The sequence below is a fragment of the Electrophorus electricus genome, chromosome 1 (genome assembly GCF_013358815.1).
Source record: "Electrophorus electricus isolate fEleEle1 chromosome 1, fEleEle1.pri, whole genome shotgun sequence".
In the NCBI taxonomy this organism is placed as follows: Eukaryota; Metazoa; Chordata; class Actinopteri; order Gymnotiformes; family Gymnotidae; genus Electrophorus; species Electrophorus electricus.
Genome location: NC_049535.1, coordinates 2646329 through 2670581, shown reverse-complemented (window position 1 = coordinate 2670581; position 24253 = coordinate 2646329). Strand labels below are relative to the sequence as shown.

Sequence of the window (24253 nt, the reverse complement as noted above, 5' to 3'; positions counted from 1 at the left end):
CAGGTCTAAATTCATATTAAAAGTTGATATGAAACATTGCAGATACTGTATTTTAGTTTTATGACTAAATATTGCGAGGAGATCCGGGTTTATTACAGCTTTCTCCCCTCTGAATAGCAAAAAGCAATAAGGAATCAGCATGAATACAGGGGTGTTATATAAATGTTCCTGATGTGGAAGGTAGCACAGGGCTGGATAAACTCAGAGTGCCGCCCCCAACACACACAGACACCCACCCAAGAAACTCAGCTTCAGCAACACTGCTGAACAACACTAAAGTGGAGCTGTGTGGCTTTGTAGGAAATCTCTGACTCCCCACATAAATCGAACAGCTTTGACAGCTGTATTCAGACTAAAGAGAAAGAAATTACAGCAAACTACCATTCCTGTGGTTCAAAAAACATTTGGCAAAGCCAACTTCAATTTATATTGATTTTGTTGAAAGGTTTATTGCTCAAGCTGTGTGTATGTCGGTTTATCCCAAAAACTGCTCACTTAAAGCCAAATCTTTCACACAACCAGACAGGATGTGACTTTCAAGAAAAGATAAACTCCAGCTGGCTGAAAAAAAACACTGACCTTCAGAAAAGTTTCAGATGCTGTTCGGATGAAGCGACTACATTTACAGATTTGAGGTAAGTGAGATTAATGTGGCAGCCAGGTTTGTTAAAGTTTGTTTAAGTTTCTGGTTAACCCTCTACAGCACACTCACAGAGAACCTCCATATGTGTCAGATCGTAATGGATACAAACGACCTTATAGAAGAGATTAACGATGGCTGAATAACACTGGAGCAAGAGCGTCATTAATATGTGACTGCCCTGAGTAAACAGCCTCTTACACAAACTGACAGAACATTCTGTAACTGTCGAGCAATTCTCACAGTGTCGGTGACGTGAAATGTCTTACACAATTAAACAAACAATCCAGAGCCGTGAGACAGGTTCAATTTTGTACAAGTGTTTATAGTTTGATAATAACCAGAATGTATATGTAACATTACGTTTAATCTCAGACATTAATTCTACAAATGCAGCTCTCACACTGAAGAGGCTGGGAGGAGAGTATCCCTGGGAATGAATGTGGCAATGGATCATAGTTCAGACTCCCTCCGACTGGCAGAGGCTGACAGCGGCAGCTAATATTCCGGATGATCGCTTTGTCTCCGCTGGGAGAACTGACAGGTTCAATTGCACTTTGTATAAATCTGGACTGGAGCACCTGGTCTGTCTTTGCTTTGGTGTCTGTAAATAACACGCAGAGGACGCGCACGGTTTGGCCTGCAGGGTGACTAGAACCCGCACTGCCACAGACTGTGCAGTCTCGCTCACAGTCAACCAGCTTGTCCATATTAATCATGCTTCCTGCCTCAAAAGTGTGACTAGTGAAGCCATTTTTTTTTGGAGCCCATTGTCCAGAGTCCATGTGCTGTTTTACATCTACCAAATGAGCCATGCATTAAATTAACCATGTCATTAACGCGTTGGATAGGGGAAGAGAGAGAAAAAATGTCAGTTTGACCCAATTGGCTGATTAGTGTCATGCTCAGCAGGAAAGTTCATTTCATTAAGTTTTTAATAAAAGGACCCTCATGCCTATGGATGTGGGAAAGATTAGGGACATTAAACTGATGTAATATCCACCCACCTGTCTATTCTGTCGCCCAGTTTTAATGAAGTGAGTCTACTTGATCAGCAGTGGCCTATGTATGCATCTCCACACTTGCAGGCATTTAATATCAGTGAGGATGTGGTCATGCGTCCCTGCCATTGCACTGCAATTATTTTAAATGACACGGCAGCATATAAGGAATAGTTAGAAATTACAAGCAACTAAGCCACTAGTTTAGCTATACCATCTGGTATATGTGATTCCCAGCTGCTAAGAAAGTTTCAAAGAATCTAGCCAACATTGAGTAGCCAGTCAAAGTGCATTGTAGTCAAATGAAAGTGAAAAGTTGCAATCATATAATCCAGTAATCATATAATTCATATAACTAAATAAATTAAATATTCAACCTTCCATCCTCCAAAAATGAACTGGGAATAGTTAAATAGTCATTAAGCAGTCAAGGCCCTGGCATCTCTATTCTGCTGATTTTATAGAATGGCTTTGAATATAATTCATGACTTTTCTCTGTTGTTAGCTGAAGAATGCCTTAATAACTTCCAGTGGAGCAGGGCTGGCGCCTCAGTTAACTCTAAGCATCTCTCCAAACACAGCTTAGTACAAACTACACTGCATTCTGAATTATTATGCAAATGATATTTTTCTCTGATTTTCCTAAATGGTCAATGCAAATGACAGTCACTATAATTTTCAAGTCATCAACCGTTAGATTATAAATCGAATTTTATTGAACAAACCTGCTATTGATAACAGTATTTTTTCAAAAAATAAAGAAACTCAAAATGCACTGTTCAAAATTATTATGCACAACAGAGTTTTAAAACATGTTATAGGTTGTAAAGAACTGAAAATGGTCATTTGTTGAACTTGCAGCATTAAGAGGTCACATTTACTGAAATCAAAGCTATTTAAAAAAACAAACAAACAAACATCTTAACAGGCCAAGTTACATGTTAACATAGGACCCATTCTTTGATATCACCTTCACAATTCTAGCATCCATTGAACTTGTGAGTTTTTGGAGAGTTTCTGCTTGAATTTCTTTGCAGGATGTCGGAACAGCCTCCGAGAGCTGCTGTTTTGATATGACTGCCTCCCACCCTCATAGATCTATTACTTGAGGATACTCCAAAGGTTCTCAATAGGGTTGAGGTCAGGGGAGGATGGTGGCCATACCATGAGTTTCTCTCCTTTTATGCCCGTAACAACCAATGACACAGAGGTATTCTTTGCAGCATGAGATGGTGCATTGTCATGCATGAAGATGATTTTGCTACAGAAGGCACAGTTCTTCTTTTTGTACCATGGAAGAAAGTGGTCTGTCATAAACTCTATATACTTTTCACACCTTCAGGGACCCTAAAGGGGCCTACCAGCTCTCTCCCCATGATTCCGGCCCAAAACACGACTCTGCCACCTCCTTGCTGACATCGCAGCCTTGTTGGGACATGGTGACCATCCACCAACCATCCACTACTCCATCCATCTGGACCATCCAGGGTTGCACGGCACTCATCAGTACACAAGACTGTTTGAAAATTAGTCTTCATGTATGTCTGGGCCCAATACAACCATTTCTGCTTGTGAGCACTGATTAGGGGTGGCCGAATAGTATCCTAAACCTTGAGGTTCATGGTACTCCAGATGCACCAGCAGCTTCAAATACCTGTTTGCTGCTTTGTAACGGCATTTTAGCAGCTGCTCTCTTAATCCGATGAATTTGTCTGGCAGAAACCATCCTCATTATGCTTTTATCTGCATGAACCCGTCTGTGCTCTGAATCAGCCACAAATCTTGTCACAGTACGATGATCACGCTTAAGTTTTCGTGAAATATCTAATGTTTTCAGACCTTTTCCAAGGCATTGCACTATTTGACATTTTTCGGCAGCAGAGATCCTTTTTCCTTCCCATATTGCTTGAAACCTGTGGCCTCTTTAATAACGTGGAACGTCCTTCTTAAGTAGTTAAGAATTGGGCTCTTTAATTGGGCTCACCTGGCAAACTAATTATCACAGGTGTCTGAGATTGATTTCAGTGATCCAAAGAGCCCTGAGACACAATACCATCCATGAGTTAAATTGAAAAACAATAAATTAAATCTTTATGACACTTAAATCCAATTTGCATAATAATGTGGAATGCGGTGTAGTTACCATACACACACACACAGACACACACACACACAATTGTACCTAATATATATTCCAGCAGGCTTTTTACCAGTCTGCATTGTTAATTAAGACGCATTACTACAGAATAAGGAAAGTATTCTACTTACTCGACAGAAACTTCAGCAACACAGCTAAGTACTCTGCAGTATAAGTATGTAATAAGTCAGAGACTCTCTGTGAAATGTTAGTATGTTAGTATTTCTGGGAATATTGACTGTAGCTACAGGGAAACAGGGAACAGGGACAGACACACTGCTTCCAGAGAGTCTTTCAGGACATCTTAAAGCACTCACGAGTAACCTTAAAAGGTCAGACGTCTAAAAGGTCAAACTTTAATCTTATGTGAGGGAAAATATCAGAAGGTTGTCAGGCTTGTTTAAGAGCCTTTATATGAAATGATGCCTTGGGGTATCTACAACATCACTGACTGAAGCCCAGTAACCATGGGAACATGAGGAACTGTGGACATAAAGACATGCAGTGAAGGTAATTTAGAGATTAATACCTATAGACAGTGATGTTTGAAATATCCCACAGTATGGCTTGATATCTGCAAATTTTGCTGAGCAAATGCTCCAGGCAGATTATGCATAACTAATCAACTAATTAACAAATAATGCCAGAAACGTGCTGTCTGTTTAAGAAGGCTGAGGATGTTTGCTTCTAGACAGATTGCTACATGCCTGAGCTGCTGGAGTCCCAGGTGCAGCCGACTCGCCTAGCCAGTGAACTGCCCCTACGTTAAGTGCTGCATCCTTCCGCAATGCCAGACCCGCTGCTCTTAAAGCCCAGTTCGTGCTCAGCTTGGTGTGTGCCAGAAATATCTGTCTTCCTCTTCTGTTTGGTCTGGTGGTATTGCCGCTGCCTCAGGGGCTGCACTGTGTGTGTGTGTGTGTGCCCTGACTCTTTCATCACCACTCTCCCTACAGAGGGACACCTGAATCATATATATCTGGGTGGGAGTAGAGAAACTGCTAGCTGCTTTATGCATCTTATTGCCTGTATTTTTCTCCTCATACTGATTCCAGAGTAAGATAAAAGCTCTGCCTGCATGAATCTGGAAAGCTAAGTGCCCTCACAGCAATGAAATGTGGATTTCACTCAATAGTCATGATGTGTGCAACTAATGTTTCTTTCTTTTCTTTTCACATTGATTTTATTCCCTATCATATTACCAAGAATAAACTGTAGCAGGTGCCAATGTTATCATTACAACAAATAATCAAATAAATAACAACAAATATCACATACAAGATAATTTCCTAAATGTGGACATAAAATATAATGTATAAGTGTAAACAGAATAGAATGTATAAATATAAATGAAATAATGCAATCACCCAGTAGTCCTCTGGCTTAGTCCTCAGCGTTGGTTATGGACAGACAGAGCAGCACAACTGCTGAGACAGGACTGTGGGGTTAAAGGGGTATGTCATCATATGCATAGGGAAGGAGACAGATTACAGTCATTTGTCTCCACAAGGGCACTTGCAAGTGGAATGGCTGAATGAAATACTGATTCCATAAGTCTTTAAAAGGCGTAGATCAGAGAGGACTGCTGACACTGCTTTCATGCCCTGAGCTGTGGCAGGCCAAGTGAGGCTTGAAAACACCCTTCATCTTCCTGAGAAAGCACAGACGGCCGTGTGCAACAAACAAATGAGCACGAGGTTATTGCTGTTTAAATCATTTTTCTTTTATTTATTGTAAGGCGGACATGCCTCCTGCCACCCTGAATGCCATTCAAAAATATTGCATACAGGTGTTTGAATTACTCAATGTCACATGACTGTCACCCAATCAAATTTAACACCGAAACAGACCCAGGTGAAGAGTTGAGTGCAACACACACGGGCTTTACACATTTCCACATTCTTCAGGCTTCAGGAAAAAGCTTCAGACGAGGGGAGAGGCCAATTCCTAATTATCTAACACTCTCTGTCTGCAGCACTGGCATATTTTAAAAACTTTCACAAGTTTTTAGAAAGCCCCCTCTTTTTTCATTTAGGAGAGTGTGTACTTTAAATGACAGATTGGTACATTACCTTAAGAAACAAGTCAACACTTCCAGTCACTCCAGGCTGTTCTCCTCACATGCAATGTGCTGTGAGTAAAAATTTTGTGAAAACCAGTTCTTTCATCCATCCAAGAACTAGTATAAGATTAAATGAAATTAAAACTTCCAGTTAAAATGTATATGATGCATAACATATATGAATGTTGTTTACTTTTTATTTTGTCTATGTTCGATTGGCTGCATTGGATAGACATCAAGACCACTACAAGCTAGAAGATCACAAGAAAGGAACTTCATTTCCCAGTGGCCAGACATTATAAATCAAATCATAATGTACAAGCTTTTAAATGGATGAACTGGTATAGAAACTTGAAAGAAGTGGGGACAGCAACCAGATTTTAAAACAGGAAGCTTTTTGGATTCCCATTTTAGTTACCATGGCACCAGCCTTCACCTTTTTTTAACCTTTCACTTTTTTTGTCTTAGATAATTAGGAATTTATCTCTCCCCTCTTATAAAGCATTTTCTTTGGGATTGTGGAAATGTGTGCAGCCTGTATTTGTTGTGGGTCTATCTCAGTGTAATCTTGTGAAAGTCACATGACACTGAATATTTAAAACAACACTTATATGCACCAATTGTGAATGATGTTGAGGACAGGACTGCATTATAATGTATAAAAAAGAATGATGTGAATAGCAATAGCCCCTTGCTCATTTGTTTCTTGAGTGTGGTCATCCGTGCTTTCTCTGTAATCTGAATTCTGTATTTTGGAGAGTCAACAGGCTGGTAAGTATGCAAACAGCAAGACATGACGCTTCTTCATTTTTCTTCATTGAACACCTTTCATCTTCCTAGCGAGATCATGAAAAATTCAAAAAAGGCCAAACAAATCTTGTTTTTAAATGAGACACCCTTCAAGGGTACAAAGAGGACACGTGCTAATTAAGTATCAAAGGGCACATGTTATTCAGAATTGGGAAGCTGGAAAATAAATGAAGCATGAATTTTTTTTTTTTCCGTACAAAGTTATGCCGTTTCTTTAAAACATCATTAGCCAAGCACTGACAAGATGGAAACAAGTTTGAAAATCCATCTGGAGCTAAAAAGGTGAAACTTAAAGTGGCCGTGAAAGCATGCAGCTCCCTGACTGCTGTGGTGAGGAGAAGCCGCGGGAAACCAACGTGCATGTTAATGTAATGGCCAAAGTCCCTCTGCTCCAGCAGGAGCGTAGACGGTAATGCATAGTGTTGAGTCAACCCCCCTGCCCATTACCCACGAGACACAAGAGAGCGCGAGGAAGAGAAAAACCAGGGTGAATCTGAGCATGGCACTCCTGCGATGTGAAAAGTGTAAGTACATCATCAGGGACAAAAGCACTCTTCTAAAAATAAAAAATATGAATAAAAATTGCTATGGAATATAGGAGGTACAATGTAGTGCCCACACAGCCAAAAGGTATTGCTTGCTTAATCTACATAGCCTGTTATGAAACACTTAGCATTTCATAACATGCTAAAACACCTGTGATCATTTTCAGACTTTGTACCTGTTAATTCACCTGTGATCATTTGCCCGTAGAACTCGGCTTTGCAGAGGATGAGACATTAAGTGCTGCACCTTGCCAGCCATGCTCTGACCAGCACGCAAGGCCGCACACACCTGACAGGCATTGCAATGCAACAATATACTGACTCTTCACCTCCCATGAGACTTATTAAGATAATGAATTAAGATAATGTGTAAGTGAAATAAACAACTGCAGCTCATTTTCTCATCACCTGTTCTTTTAATGCCATATATTATAAATACTGAGAATATTTACATAAAGATATAAAATAGTTGATTGTATCTCTATATATATTTCAACATATTGACATGTCCCCAAAATGTACAGCTTGATTTTTAAAATAATCTCAAACTACAAACCTGAGACACTAGAAGAAAAGAAATACAGCAAGAATCATTGCCAAAGCTTGCTACACAGTAGCAAATATGGGCCCAGTCCAGAAACACCATTGCACTGGGCCCAAGTCAAACTTTCAAGTCAAGACGAACCCAAGAATGACTTGCACAAATAGAACAGTGTGAAACTTCAAAATGCACAACGCAGTATCTGCCCAACATGGCCGATTCTTTTGCACATGTACAGTAGCTAGGAAAAAATGTTTAACATTTAGCATATGATGCCAAGTTCAAATAGAGACATCCAGCTGCATTTTGGTCTCCTTGCACTCAGCAGGTCCCCTCAATGGTGTCCAGTGTACTGTATTTGGCTTTTCTTCACTCTGATCCCTTTATAAGGTGCTACCGGGCAGTATGTTGGTGATAGTCCATTTCTGTCCAGTGCATTTTTGGAGAATCAGCTGATATCCAAACTCATTGTCGTTGCTTTCCATGAGCTCAAGGCATCGCTTTGACTTCCTGTTCTGTATGGAGCCTCCCTGGAAACAGACCAAAAAAAAAGAGGACAGACTGAATACACACGGCATCACAAACGTTCCGGCTCACGTTTCCTATGATCTCCACGCACCACAGAGTGGGAGAGAGTGGAAACAAAGCGGAAAAGTACAGGGCCAACACACTTCCTGCCAAAACTTTCCAGACGGGCAGCATGTTGAGCAAATCACATTCGCCCCTGGCCCCCTTCATCCTTCTGCCTGTCTCGCTGCGTGTGTCCCGCGGACTCTACCCATTCCGCAGAGAGAGAGGGATACCAGAGTCGGAGGCTCCGGTATCAAAGCGAAGGCTAAGGGCCTGAGGCAGAGACACCACTGTTCCCAGGCCTGTGGAAAAGGGCTTACACAAAAAGGCCTTACACTGTCTGCCTCTCCCCTGGCAGTCCTCTCAGCTCACACAGCACAGACCGAGGAGCCCACAGTTCTAGCATCAGGGCTCTTGAGAAGGCGGGATCGAGACCAGACACCATGACCGTGTCTGGAAGCTAGCAGAGGAGTTCCATATCAGTGAAAGGGGACCTGCTTTCAGGTAACCAGCTCATCCACAACCCCCACCACAGGTGTAGCAAGCTTCATTTCAAGCATCACAGCACACAAGGCATTTACAGGACACTGAGGGCAGTGTTACATAACAGAAACATACTACATGGAGGTCCATTTAGCAGTCTGATTAACAGCTGTGTTCCTAAGTATTAGTTTATCTGTTCACCACAAGGGTATTTAATTATATTTTTACCATAGATGAGCAATGTGGGAACTTCTGGTGCATGGAATATACGGGCGTCCTTTATACAATTTTAGCGTGGTTCAGCCCGCTAAACGAAATGGCTGCCTGCTTCAATGCACCAATGTAATGATAAAGCTCATAATTTCTTTGTGTAATTTGTTTTTAATCACTCAGTCCCATCATATGAAGGACGATGAATCAGTCTGAGGCAGAAAATCAAAGCTTGATTCATTTGTAGTATTGGGACTTTGTTCATATACAACATGCAGTATATATCAGATCGGGGAAAAAGGAGAAGGCAACAATAATTATTCAAAACAACCCAAACAAAGGCAACAATGGTGTAAAAAAGAAAGCAAACATGGAAACAAGAAAATGCTTCCCAGGGCAATGTTTCTAGGGGTCCCATATGAAAATGTTTGCCGTGGCTTGTTATTTCTAGAAAAGTCCATGGAGCCCATCTACTGTTAAGGATGTGTCTAGACTCATGAGAAAACAACAAACAAAAGAAATCAGATGGAGATGTAATATTATCTGCTTTGCCATCACAGTTGTGTCAGAAATATTCTCTGCTCACTGCACTCACAGGCATATTTATTTCCCTGGATATATTTTTCACTTCAGCCTAATTCCACTCTGATTTGCCATGCTTCATGGCGTACTTCACATCATAAGCCAGATGAAATTACCTAAGGCAAAATGTTTCCACCTGCACACACAGCAGGTGTGGACAAATGCAAAAGAATTCAAATATTTGAATGTGTTGCACTCTGTGCCCTCTGCTCATACCACTTGTGCTCAGCTTCCAGCTGAGCCTGGAGAACAGTAAAACCACGTCCGAGTCTACACATGGTATGAGAAGAGCCAACAACCAAGCTGAAGTTTCTGCTCAAATACTGAAACCACACCAAATAAGGTTTGAGGACCACATGCACAGTATAAATAGTCCTGTGATTCATAGTTCAATGAAGTACATGCTTTCTGTAAATGGAAACCTTTATGCTCAGTGTGAGATTCTTTTAAATATTTCCTATTTGGCTTTAGTTAAACATGTATCTTTAAGAAATTTCTTTGATGAGTGTTTCTGTGCATGTGAAACTGCTTTAGCACTCACTCTGGAGCCTGATTAATTGAAGTGGTTATGTTTACTGGTGGCAGGCTACCTGAGACTACACCGGGCTTCTCTCCTGACGAAATGTGTGTGGAGGAGTGCCAGACCAACACATTGATTTGTAATAAAGAATCTGCTGGTTGGCTGTTATAATAATTGCTCTAGGTTCAACTTCAGGGGTAAGCAGTTAACTTGGGAGCACTCCATTACCTCACTGATCCACTGATACATGCATACGTGTATGTGTGTGTGTGTGTTGAGGGGTGTACAAGGGTATGAGAGTGTGTGTACAAGATGGGTACAATACGTTTAAATTTAATACACTATCAGCAAGAAGCTATAACAGTAAACATTAATTTCTTTGGGATAAAAGATCCTACAATAATATATTTGGTTATGCAAATACAAATGAATGGTAACACTAAAAAAAGCCAAACAAAAATGCCATGCTTATCCTCTCTCTGAAATAGCACAACCTTAATCAGCAAACACCAAATCCCTTGTCTAATGCAAGCCAGACGGTACAATCAATGGCGTTAAAATTCATTATCTTGTGTTAGCTCTATTTCCACAGTCCCCATTCTTCCTTCTCTGTTTTTCTGCTTTGTAGTCTAAAAGTCCCCAGACACTGGCAGTTCAAAAAGCTCATCCTTTTAAAAACAGCTTTAATTGCACCTGTGGTTCGCACCTTGACTCAACCCGCCTATCGTGGCCTCCTTTATGCAGCAATGTTCTGGGGTCCAAGCACTTGATGAGGATGTGGGAGGCCAATATGCACGATCACAGTTCATAGCTGAAAGGAGGTGATGAGCATGTCAGAGTGTGTGTGAGGTGTGAACCCAGTCTCTATCTGCTTGCCAACCACACGCTCTAAAGAGAGGACCGCATCAGCGGCAGGAACAAGCCCTCCCAGCGTCCCCCACTGAGCACACATCCTTTCAACCCGAGAGACCCTCCTCTCAGCTCATTTTCTCTTTCCTTGCAACCCAGTTTGTTTTCACAGTGTGGCTTTTGGCTGTTGGATGTGAAGTGATGAACTCTTTAGGGAGGGTGAACTTTATAAAAACAGACCCTAATAAATAGGAACTTAATCAGTATTCTAATACGTTTTGAATACTTTTAATACATTTAATTTTTCTTAGCTTTGTACTCATTAATAAATGCTATAGTCTCAATTATTAAACACATTAACTTTGTAAATACACAGGCATGGGGCAGCTCATATGTGAACTAGTAAAGAAACACTGCAACATGGTTTTCTCACATTTAAATTTTTTTTTATAAATAACTCTTATTTAAGCTAAAGTGCTATGCTCACAGAAAAAAAGGACAAGGTGTTCTTTATGGAACAAAGGGCATCTTTTCTGTGCATCCGAGTGTCAGTCAAGCTCACAAATGGCCGAGCAAAAATCACTGGCCATCCCCTTAGTAGGTAAATAGATAATACTGCAAAGAAATATAGGTACATTTGTAATAGCTCAAATTGCAATATTTATTAATGTCTACAAAACAATTTTATGACTTTACCACAATTATCAAAGCATTAAATAATTGCATTATTTGTTATGGATTGTTATGTTAAAGCATCAATCAATCAAAATTTATTTATATACCACTTTTTACAACAGATGTCGTCACAAAGCAGCTTTACAAATGTCCAAGTCCAAGCCCCCAGTGAGCAAGCCAAGGGCGACAGTGGCAAGGAAAAGCTCCCTAGAGCACGAGGAAGAAACCTTGAGAGGAACCGAGACTCAAAGAGAGAAGCATGTAACCAAGACTCAAAGGGTAGCCCAAGTTCCTCTGGCCGTATTACCTAACGATTTAGTTGTTGGGTTTAAAAAATGTTTTGTTTTTTTGGGCATCGGCAAACTTTTTTATAATCACTTCGTGCCATCCTGACTTGACCTCCAGAGTGTAGAGATTGGTCCCGCACAACTGCCCCACCACGATCCCGTCCTGCGAGTGGCTCCTCTTACCTGAGTAAAAAGCCAGCGGAGCTTCATGCGCTTAGCCACTGCGTAGCTGCACTCGATCAGCCTGGGTCGACTGTTCACGTCTACCAGGCACTTGTTGTCATCGTCGTCGATGGTCGGGCTAAGGACGCCCACGTAGAGCTGCTCCGCACTGCTGTAGTAGACGTTCTGAAAGACAGAATGCGCCAAGAGCTCGGCTTGGAAATCAGATACTCCGGAGCATAAGGCAAAAACGACAAAGGACTCTTAGAAAGCCTGCTACCTTGTAGGCTGTCTATTCCGTGAGCACAATGTGAAAAAAAACCTAAAAGCACAGGCTGGTGCCGATGGCAAATGAGATGTGCTGCAAGCCATGTCAAAAAGAAGTAAACAGATATTTCTCCCTCTAGCAAGGAACCATGAAACAGGTAAATACATTTGGTGCATAACGGAGACATAAAATTGCTTGTGAATGTGGTGTAGAGGCAGGGACGCAAAAACAGAAGCAGAACACAGGGACCTTAAATGCATCACTAAATGGTAGCACAAAACATCAAAATACAATCCAGCGTTCCACTCAACTGCAGCAAACCTCCATCATTAGCCACGACCACTTAATATGACATTATGTTTATGCAGTATAAGCACACTTCATACACAGGCTAGCCACATCAGAACCTCTGTCAATTACAATAATGTACTGCATTAAAGTACACACCAGAGTTCAACGCTTCAGTGAGAAATGCCAAGGCAAGTGTGCTCACCACAGACAGGCTTTGCAGACAGAAATGAGCACAAGCTCTCACATAGGTTAACTGGAGACACCATGATCCCCACTGGCCTAAATACACCGCACTAAAACTGGAGCAGTCCACTCTTTAAATCAGTAGCCATGACAACATCCATCAGAAAAAATAAACACTCGGCAGGTGACTGCAGCCACAAATACGCTTCCGTCTCACATTATCTCAGTGCTGTGAACGCATGTTGTGAAAACCTCCACAATTTTTTTTACTGTCAGCGTAGCTGTGTGTGCAAAATAGTATTGTGAGTTAACTGATACAGATATTTATATTATTTACATTCTGTCATATCCTAAGTAGTAATATCAGACATGTCAGGGAACTGTAATTATGTTCTTGATTTTCTGTTTCTTTTGCTGGTCCATGTTTATCCGTGCAGGAAGAAAAAGATCACCCAGAACACAGGCATAAACAACCCCTGCAGATGACATCATAGTGCAGCCACTCTGAATGCACTTGCTGAATGAAGAGACCAAGGATGGTGCGTGTGTGTGCCTGCATGTGATTATGTGTGTGTGCATGTGTGTTTGTGTGTGTGCGCACGCGTGTGCATGTGTGTGTTTGTGCATGTGCAGTGTAACATCTGGGAGACATGTCCTTCGCTCTGCGCCGGGCACAGATGAAGTCATGAAACCACTTGTGACACACTTCAGAAAGAAAATGAAAAGGTACACGCTCAGCTGCATCTGGATCAATGATGCACATCTCCAGATTGAGGTTAGACTGCAGCGCAGTTGGTTGATTTCCCTACTCAAACACACCTAAACCAACTCACCAGTTAATAACCAAGTTTAATGAAACCACGGTTTAGCGCAGAATTGAGAGGATGCCACCTAAATATGCATGCTATGAAAAGTTCAGAAGGTCATTTAGGTACAGATCAGATAAGGGCAAAGTATAAAAGATGAGTAATTCTCAGATGATAAATAATAATCTTCAAATAATCGCCAAGATCCAGATTTGGGAGGTCACGTCACCAAAAAGCTGCTATGCATGTAAAGCATCATCTCTGATGACTATCAGGATGACTGTGTAGCTGGAGAACAGTGCTTAAGCCTGTGAAGCTGTTCTGTGGACAATATGTGAATCGCTATGATGGTAAGCGGTTTTCAAAGGAACCAGGTCATTTCTGTGGCCTTGATCAAACCCTTTGAAGCGGAGAATATTGCGTTAGGAGGAAAGTACAAAATGGCGATAGAATACTTGCACTACGTGGAAAGTGCAGAATGACGACAGCGTCCTGACTACTTTGAATGAAAAGGAACATACAAAAAACTGCTTCTGGAACACTACGGGAGACAGGACATTTTCAAAATTATTCAGTACAACAATTATTCAGTATTCAGTACAACAACTGGGCAAGCCAGAACACACGAACTCAAAGTCAACAACCAAGTCAGAGCACAACATTGAAACTAAAGAAGTCCATGCCTGGCACCACTCCGTCTTTCATTTCTGAGCTTGAAATACACAAGAGAGACTTACAACCAGCTTTGAGGCCACTGCCGCCTGCCTTTGCAAGATGATTATTGAACAGAACCACCACCAAGAGAGAGGCTACCACTATCTTCCAGTTCACCTGAAATCTCCCTTTAGCTGAGCAGTTTCTCATATACACAAACACCTGCTCCTCTTCCAACTCCTCGACGCTACCACCACGGCAATGCTTGTCAGAGAGACTTGTATCTGCACATCAGCCTGAACCGATCCGAGGCGCTGTCGAGAAGGGCTTCCTGGCAGAACCCGCCAGCAAGCTGCCCACCTGCCCATATCAGCCAGCATCTGGGACGTATCTGCGCTGAACAGCCCTAGCTATCTCACCACCTCCACAGTGAGCAGAGAGAGAGAAAGAAAGGAAAAATAGTGGGAGAACAGAAAGTGAGAGAGTGGGAGGGAGGGAGAGAGAGAGAGAGAGAGAGACAGAGAGAGAGAAGTCTGACCTAATCTCTGTGGGAATAGTGCTGCCTCCACTGTGTGCTCTGTGCGCTGTGCTTTGAGACGCTCTCAGCAAAGAACCTCCATGTTGTTGCAAGATGTTTTCAAGGTGCTTTTGTTTCCCTCCCTGCTGTTCAGGTGCACAAACAGGGCCCTGGGTGTCTCACAGCGAGCAAAGTCAGCGCCGGAGTGGGTTCTGGAGAAGCAGCTTGAATATGTGTCTTTTGTGAGGGAAATGAGAGATGGTGAAGAGGGTTCAGCTTCTTAGCCGGCAGAGCTACACCTTTTTAATAACTCCACCAGCTCCATGAGGTGTCGGCGAATGCACCCGACAATGAGGCATCCTGATTCAAGGTGTTTATGAGATACGGAAAGCAAAGAGGAAAGGTTTCATCCAGACGGCAAGGCTCTGAAACTCCGAATGGATTTTCTTCTCTGCCTAAATAATGTCAAATACAGAAGCCAAACTCTTGACCTGGACAACTACCTGCAGAGTTGAATATATAGTGCTCAGATGCTATGGAGGGCTTTGATAAACAGGATCTGGTATGTTTTGTGGTTGGAGATAAACCACTGTAAAGTGGCAGAGCAAAAGAACTGGTGTTGTTCTTTGTGAAACATGCTATTACTCTGTGAACACTGGCAGAAATACCAGGGTCTTCCTATGGCTGTGTTTGAATCGGTTCCACCAGAGTGTTTTTTCCTGTTAAAACAAAGAAATGATAAGTAGATCAGTTAAATGATCAGATCAGCTAAACACATGAAAAATGTTACCTCTCACCACATTTCATTCCTAGGATAGGTAGTCTACCCAACATTCCTGTGGGGCCCTGTGAGAGAACAGGTCCTACATGCAGTACAGTACAGTACTACAAAAACAAGACTGGGCTCCTGAGCGGTGCCTGATATTGCCAGGACCTGATATTAAATCCCGGTGATGACAAGCCGTTTGTGGCCCGAAGAGCAGGAGAGCGTGACTGGCCCCACTGACCCAGTTCTCTGAAAAGGACAGCCTAGTCCCTCTCTCCACAGCTATGGAAGCCAGTTGTGTTCATCCGTTCAGTTACGGACAATAACTGGAATTTTCCGTCCCAGTGAGCACATTTAGCTGTCCTACCAAATACCACGAGGAGCAGCATGAAAGGATGATAATGGGATACATGTGTCATGGAGGAAGAATGAACTAGTCCTTACTCGCCCAGGTAGTAGTCTCTAGGGGGCATATCAAAATTGGCCAAATTAATTCCTTGAAAACCTCTGAAAACACATCCTTGACTAGCCACGAATACATGCATCCTTGGAAAGCCCTGGATACATGAATCCTTGTATTGCCACAGATACATGCACTCTTGGAATCCCCTGAATACATGCATCCTTGGATAGCCATGGATACATGCATTCTTGGAAAGCCCTGCATACATGCACCCTTGGAAAGCCCTGGATGCATGCATGCTTGGATAACCACAGATACATGCACCATTGGAAAGCCGCTGAAATCTGCAGTATTTTCAATAGAGAAAATGGTCACGGTTGCTGGAACAGAGCAAGGCAATGAGAACAGGCTTAGCAGGGCTGCCCACCTGAGGGGTCATTCCATGGCAGAGGTACAGGATGGGGACGTTGTCTGTGTCTGGGCCCTGATCCAAGCACAGCTCACTCCTCAGAGAATTCTTTAGCTGCAGGGAAGACAAAAATAATGATATGGTCATAGAGAACAGAGCCCTTTCAAATTAACATACACCACAGGTCAAAGGTTTGGAAGCAGTACTAACTAAAAATACATGTGTTTTTTTTCCAGTAATAACAGACAATATGTTTACTAATAAAACAAAAGGTCGTTAGTGAATAGGTCCTCAATTTGTTTTTGCTAAATTCTACATCGACCAAAATAACGTTCTTCTACATTTAAGTTTAACATTGACAGTTTGACATAATGGAGTCATCCTTTCACCACGTTCGAGCAGATATACAGTGACGGAAAGGCATTCCAAATGTCGACATGTTCTTTTAAAAATCATTGTTAACTGATGAGACATGCTTTTCTTTTATTTATTTAGGTCAAGTTAAACCCATGTAGGAATTTGATGGCTGAGAGACAGGGTGGCTGTGGGAGCCAGACCACTTTCTGGCATACATCTTGCTGTCCTTTCCTGTCTAAGTTCTAAAAGATCGTCAGGATTGCTACCATGTTGCATAGTAACAGCTTGTTTCCGTGCTCTTGGCCTGGAGTTTAAAACGCATTTCTTCAGATGTAAGAGTACTGTAAAGATGCATTATCTGCTCAAGGATGTTTTGCAAACATCCACTTTTGCCACAGTCGTCCCTTGAGCTGCCAGAATCGCATAATACTTTACTTGAGGCTGGAAATTTCGTAACCTCTCAGAAGGTATAACGTCTCCATCTGAACACCTTAAAACTGCCTTACACCTCCGCTCTATGAGTCGCTGCTGAAAAATGGCACGTCATATGGGAGGTCTACTGAAATATGACGCTTTTTAGAGTGAGTGTACCCCCTGCAGTGTAGCGTGAGCTAGTGATAAGCCTCAACTCCAAGAAAGAACCAGTGATTAATTTAATCAATGTGGAAAACCATATTTAAACAAGAGGGCACACCATTGGGGGCATGGCCTTCTCTGGCACGTTAATTTTACACGTTTTCTGCCCGACTGTCTTCTGCACTTGTATTCTGTTTGGACGTGCATACATTAGCATGATCACGCATTAGCATGAACGCACATTAGCATGACCATGCATTAGTGTGACCTATTAGCGTGACCATGCATTAACGTTCTGCATTTGACTCCCAAACTCCCAGCTTGATTGACAAGTCGTGGAGTAATGAGGGCAAGAGTTATTTCTGAACTCTTTACTCCCAGATTTATTTTTAATAAGTCTGACCCACTTTCCACACCATCTCCCCCTTTTCATTTCTGCCGCAAAAACACGTAAGATGAAATCAGGCGTGAAACGAACAGGCCGTCCCCACAGAGCCAAGTGTTTGCACACCCACACTGACTTGCAGACCAAATTATAACTTTTGGCAGAGAAGCTTAAATATAACATAAGATCATTTTGTATTTCACATGAACAGCAAATTGGAAGTGTCTGGTAGCCAGGGTGGGAGTTGGGGATTTGGGGGTCAGCAATGTGCTCCAGTGGCACTGCACTAAAAACACTGGCCGCCTTTTCCCAAGCGGCTTTGGGAAGACACATTGGTTCATGTCTGCCAGAACAGGGAACGGATGTCACACCCAGTGAATGCTGCTCCTAGATTCTACCTTCAAGGGGCAGCACCGAGCACATGTGGCAGCTGTAGCCACGGAAACGAGCCTGGCACTCCCACTGCATCCGATCTGCATTTTGGCTTTGGGGTATTTAGTGTATCACACAGGCATGCATGCAGTGTCTTGTACATGCATGCAAAATGGTAACATTTGTGCAGGCTCACCACTCCATAAGCAATGGTGTCTGTGTACATCCTCATCTCGGGGTAGATATTCACCAGATACCAGCGGAACGTCTTACAGTGCAGCCTCTTCCTGAGGGTCTTCCTCGCCGAGACATCCCCAATGTCTATGCCAGAGTCCTGCACACACCCATGCACACACACAAAAAGGGAAGGAGAGATATGGCTCTTTTGTGTTAATGCAGTTCCATTAACCACAGTCCTCTAATAGGTGGAGCAGAGTGGAATCCAAATGAAAGAATACGAGAGGTTGCCACACATTAATGGAACTGCTAATGAAGGTTGACAGCGTGCGACTTTCATGCCGTGTCCACCTTCCAGCTCAAGTGCTTCTCCTTGCCAAACCTCTACTTCCATAAGTTCACCCACATTTTGCGATGTGTCCACTTCTCCACCAGGAACAGCACACTGACCTGGACCGGACCTTCACCAACGATGCTAGGCAACATAACGGTAATGTCTCACTCCCTCCCATGACTGGAAGACCGTTCATACCCTCAAGAGTCAGAGGGGCATGTCTCAACACAGAACTCCCACTCTCTGTCTGCGTAGCAGATCCTATTATGGTCTTCAAATGTGGACTGATGACACATTTCTGTAAAATGTACCTGAATGATCTCTAAATACTTCAAAGGCACTTGATTTATAACTTTTCCTGCACTTAATAATGTTAAAAAACATACTGCTAGTACATATTTTTCTTGTTCATTGTTGTATGTTCTCTCACATGGCTCAAGCATGGTATCCTTACACTTTTGGCATATTTGTACGAGCATAAGGAGAGCTTTCAAAGAGACAACAAAGCACTTCTATATGTCCCCCTGGCCAAGAGCGTCCGCAAAATGTATATTCTTTCCCCGGGCAAATGAGTTTCCCGATGTCCACAGCTGAGCTCTCGAGCCTCATCATGCCCACTTTGACCACTGTGTCCTACCGTGGCAAAGGGTGGCGACCTTCGCCCCGCCAGAGCTGAACTATAAAGTCCTGCCTCTGCTCATATAATTCAAAGGCTGCATGGCCCTCACATCTCTTCTCCCTGCTTCCTGTGCGAAGGTCCAGTCGTGTGAACCATAGTGACCTGATCATGCCGCCCTCTCCTCCCACATCCGTTTAATCGCTGTCTGCCTGACAGGCACATGGCAGGGGCCAAGGCTCCTGACTACTGACCGAGCGACTGGAGAGACACAGCTATAAATGAGGTAATGGCTGCTAAACAGACAAAAGTGCTGCTCTGTGCGCTCTCCTACACAGATCCATCCCTGCTGTGCGGAACGAGGGCAAAGATTAAAGTTTCAAGATGGATTAGGCAGAACAGAATATGATGTGTTCCGGCACGGCACAAACAGGGGGGGAAAGGAGATTGCACAGATACAATCAGCTGCGATAAACCTTAAAGCTCACAGGAGATAGCATTTTCACCAGACTGAAGACCTGTGAAAACACTATTATGCATGTTAGGAGCAGAAATTAAGAATTAGGAATTTTTTTTGGTGATCCCACCTCCTGTGGGATGTTCCAGGCCATGTAGACGTGGCTCTTGAACTCGTCCATCCACACCTCAGCCATCCTGAGGGCGTTGCGACGCACGTGTGCAGTCAGGTCCTCGGTGTAGGGCTTATGGGCGCGCTCGATATGGGCAATTCGGGCACAGGGCAGCACCTCCACACTGCCACCGCACTGCCACACCTGCAGGGTCACACACACGCACACAGCAGTCAGATGTCACTGCTACGGCATTCATAGGGAACACAGCAGTAAATCTGGTTACGTATGGCCTGGAAACGTGAGGCAGGACAGGCCTTTCGGAGTTATCATGCGGAAAGAAAAGTTAATAAAGAAGATGATGGATTTTTCCTGACACTGATAAAATGGTCTCCCGAGGAACATAAACTCTGAGCTCTACACTCTGTCTCTAAATGGTGTGCCTAATGCATCGTGTTCTGAAGGACACAGAGGAAGGGCTTCAGAAAAGCAGAAAGCTATTTATAACCCGATGAGGGCTCTTAATGAGAAACCCTCATGTAATGCATCAACGGCATCCCATACAGACTGACAGCAGGCCTGTCTCAGTCTGTCTCACTTTGCCCTTGCACAGAGCAGAGGTGCCCTGCACTGACCTTCCGTCTTTGGCGTGTTTTCTTAAACCTCTCTTGTCGGTTAATGCCAGAGCAGCGTGAGGACAGGGCCTGTGTGGACGGTGTTAGGCTGGGAATTTGACTCTAGGGCAAGGCAGCACCAGCCTGTCGTGAGGCTCTGCACGAGCGGGAAGTTTACGTGGTAGAGTGAGACCAGGCAAGTGCACTCACATCCCGGGAGAGACACGGGGAGCCACGCCAAAACCGAAGCTGTGCTCTGCATTCCGCTACCGATCCCTCGGCAAACGCAAGGCCATCCAACAGCACAGACTTCCATCCACGGGAGCTCCGGAACGCTTCAACTGTCAGACAGTCGAGTTTTCCAGGGGGTTTTGGAAAAGCACATTGGTTTTGGTAACTACGAACTTTACACTTGATGTCCAGATATCTGGGTCCTCCAGACAGACACCAACACTGCCACGGAACCTTGGGAAGGAGCGACATGCTTCAATGAGTCAGGCACGTTCATCTTGCGAATCAAATAGCAGAGATGAGATGAGGCAGGGTTTACTGGTGCCATGGAAACCAGGGGAAAGCTGAAGCCACATAAGTTTGGCACTAAAATATTAAAGTATTAAGTATAAACAAAGTGGCTCATTACCCTACACCAACCACCAGAGGTGTGCACAAGATTTAAGTTGGAGTTGAAGTTTGAGGTGTGCTTTATTTATTCACCATTACACAATATTTCCATCATAAACGGAAATGGGTGTGGTATGAGGTTATTAGACCAAATTGCAGGAATTGGCAGGCATGATTAGAGACATTTCTTTGCCTTCTTAACATCCCAGTGTAGGCTTTTGCGTAACTGTTTTGCAACATTCCCAGTGGTGGCATTCAAGGCCCAGCACATTTGAATCATACATGATATTTCATCAGGCAGTGAGACCATGGTGCACATCAAGCATTCTCTTCTCCTTTCTGTAAGATTTTTTTTGGGTAGTTTGTACAGGAATGCAAATATTGTGAATCACATCCGTAATGATGACACAGTGCAATGTTAGCAAACATCACATTCTAACAACGGCAGTACAATGGCAACAAATGTCAAGTTTGTCATCATTTAAGGTTAAAGTTGCAAGACGAGTGAAGTTTACTTTTATGCAATTTATGTTTGACTCGAGCCCTCAGGATGTCTACCTACGACCATCATCGTTCACTTAAGCACTACCCAACCTTTCCTGATGTCAGTGGGACTGCCTATAGATATTACCCCAAATGTCCTCTAGCAATTACCCCCCCCCCCCCCCCCCCAAAGAGGGGATTATGCAAGGCAAATTGTAGCAAGTGGCTCCACAGGTGCTACATAGACTTCACATTCCTTGTGTTCAATGCTGCAGCTTGTCTGTGTGTAGGTGAATTACCTGCTGTCCACCTCCCGATATCATATCATTGTATAAGACAAAAGAACGCCACATCTACTTTGTCGTGACACAGATTTCCCCAGTCACCAAATTCTGATTCCATTATCCACGTTTTTCCCACGACTCTAATCTGCGACATTAGCAAGCAGCAACATATAATGTGAGGTGTGGTGATGTGTTTTGGATGGTGTGTATAATGTGTGTGTGCGCATTGGTCTTACAAGCACTCCCTGCTAGTACTCAGCCGGTGACCAGCCTTGCTGTGTCTGAACAAACACGCTTCTATCAACAACGACAAAAAAAAAAAATTCAAAAACATTGACTCCCTTGTATTTGAGTTTATCCCACTGTGCTAATACAGATTCTGAACTGTTCAAACGAAGTGAACTGTCAATCACTCAATTTGCAAACATTGCCTAAGTCCCATTCCAACCATTCCAGCACATAATAGCCCCTTCATTCCTCAGCAAAGAGAGACATCTGAGTTAGTGAAAGAGGACGACATGGTTGTCAAGTGTCACAATATCCCTTTGTCCTTATTCCCCCTAATCTGTCTGTCCATAGTTGAGAAAGCCAGTCACAGAGAAACCAGGGCTATCTAACAGAGAAAGCTCTACTGTCTGACAGACAAGGCAGCACACACACACACGCACACACACACACACACACACACACACAAATACATACATGCATATACACACAATAAACAGAAACTTTTCAATTCAGATACAATTACTGCAGCACAAAGTAGGTGACTGCTGTATTTTCCCAGTGATGTTCCCAATGAACAGCACCTTCTGAGGATGGCTTCTCTATGAATACCTTCTCCTCACATCCCCACTGCTCTGACAGCCGGCAGCTTGGCGCCTTCACGTCTGCAGCAAATGCTCCAGCAGTGTCAACACTCGATGTCACAACCCCCCGCCCCCTCCCCCAACAGACCCCCAGGGTAAACCAGGGGTGAAACAGCAACGCTGGATAAGCCTCATTAGTCAATATTGCTCTGGTGGCTTGGCCCCATCCCAGTGGGGCAAGGAAGGAGGAATAGTGCAACCTGTCCCTGATTGACGAGAGCTTAGAGCCCTCTACATCAACCTCCTGCCTTCACCTACCACACAGAGCTGCATCATCAGCAATCAGCCATATCGGTCCCCCGGGAGGGAGAGAAAGAGAGAGAGAGAGAGAGAGACAGACAGAGGGAGTCAGAGAGAGACAGAGAGAGAGAGAGAGAGAGAGAGAGAGAGAGAGAGAGAGTGGGTAAGCAAGGGAAATTCAACCAGAAGAAAGAAAGTGATGAGGAGCAGGCCTTCAGCCATTGACCCTACTGCAGATGCAGCTTTTTCCAAGCAGCAGTCAACCATTAGGCAGCAGCAAGCCTGGCAACTTTGATCCCGCACCAGGTGATGATGTGTGGCTTCTGATTTATTTAGAGTAGGGCAGCATTACCGCAAAAACCCAAAGCTTTTTTGTGGCTTATTTATAGATTAAACTGATTCACACAAAAAAAAGGAAACAAAAAAATCCAGTGTGTGAAGACTGAAACAATGAGAAGTTAACAAAGGAAGTCAGAAAAAACTCTGTAAGGCAAGCCACAGCTTGGAGTCGCCGAAGTGCTGCGATTCTTCGCCCAGGTTTGGCTTTTCCACGTGGACATGGCGTGCTCCATCACCAGACTTTCATACCCTATCTAAGGTACATTAGGCCTCCCAGAGGTCCTGGGCATGATCATTTATTTTGAAGTGTAGATGTGAGCATTTGCATAAATGCTTTATGAGCCACAACACTGCACTCGATGGAGTATTCTTCAGCTCCTGAGAGGCCTGGCAGTCAGAGCCTGTCCCCAAACAGGATTTATGAACACATATCCACCAACCAGAACGCTGATATTAACGATATCTTTGAAAAATGTGTACGGGGAGGACATGCAATGCTTCTGGTTCTACAGGGATTGGTAGACGAATGCTAGCACACCTGCAGGGTATGAGTTTGAATAGCAAATGCTAGCACATCCACAGAGTATGAGTTTAAATAGCAAATGCTAGCACACCCACAGGGAATGAGTTTGAATAGTGAATGCTAGCACACCTGCAGGGTATGAGTTTGAATAGCAAATGCTAGCACACCTGCAAGGTATGAGTTTAAATAGCGAATGCTAGCACACCCATGGAATATGAGTTTGAATAGCGAATGCTAGCACACCTTCAGGGTATGTGGTTGAATAGCAAATGCTAGCACACCCGCAGGGTATGAGGTTGAATACAGAATGCTAGCACACCAAAGGGGTATGAGTTTCAATACCGAATGCTAGCACACCAGTGGGATATGAGTTTGAATAGCAAATGCTAGCACACCTGCTGGTTATGAGTTTCAATACAGAATGCTAGCACATCTGCAGGGTATGAGTTTGAATAGTGAATGTTCAGTGGTTAAGATATTGGCTTATAATCAGAAGGTTGCCAGCTCAAGCCCCACCACTGACAAG

The 24253-nt window shown here is 43.4% G+C and overlaps 1 protein-coding gene across 1 annotated transcript in view; it reads right to left on the bottom strand.

Annotated features, from left to right (window-relative positions):
* Positions 1–7605: 7605 nt before the first annotated feature.
* Positions 7606–24253, bottom strand: part of galnt18b (UDP-N-acetyl-alpha-D-galactosamine:polypeptide N-acetylgalactosaminyltransferase 18b) — a 47828-nt gene continuing 31180 nt past the window's right edge. The window contains exons 7-11 of the mRNA XM_027011615.2: positions 19773–19958; positions 18255–18392; positions 16387–16482; positions 12093–12257; positions 7606–8263 (exon numbers count right to left, since the gene is read on the bottom strand). Of these exons, the coding sequence (XP_026867416.1) occupies positions 8117–8263; positions 12093–12257; positions 16387–16482; positions 18255–18392; positions 19773–19958 (732 nt within the window). The 3' untranslated portion in view covers positions 7606–8116. The remainder of the gene's footprint in view (positions 8264–12092; positions 12258–16386; positions 16483–18254; positions 18393–19772; positions 19959–24253) is intronic.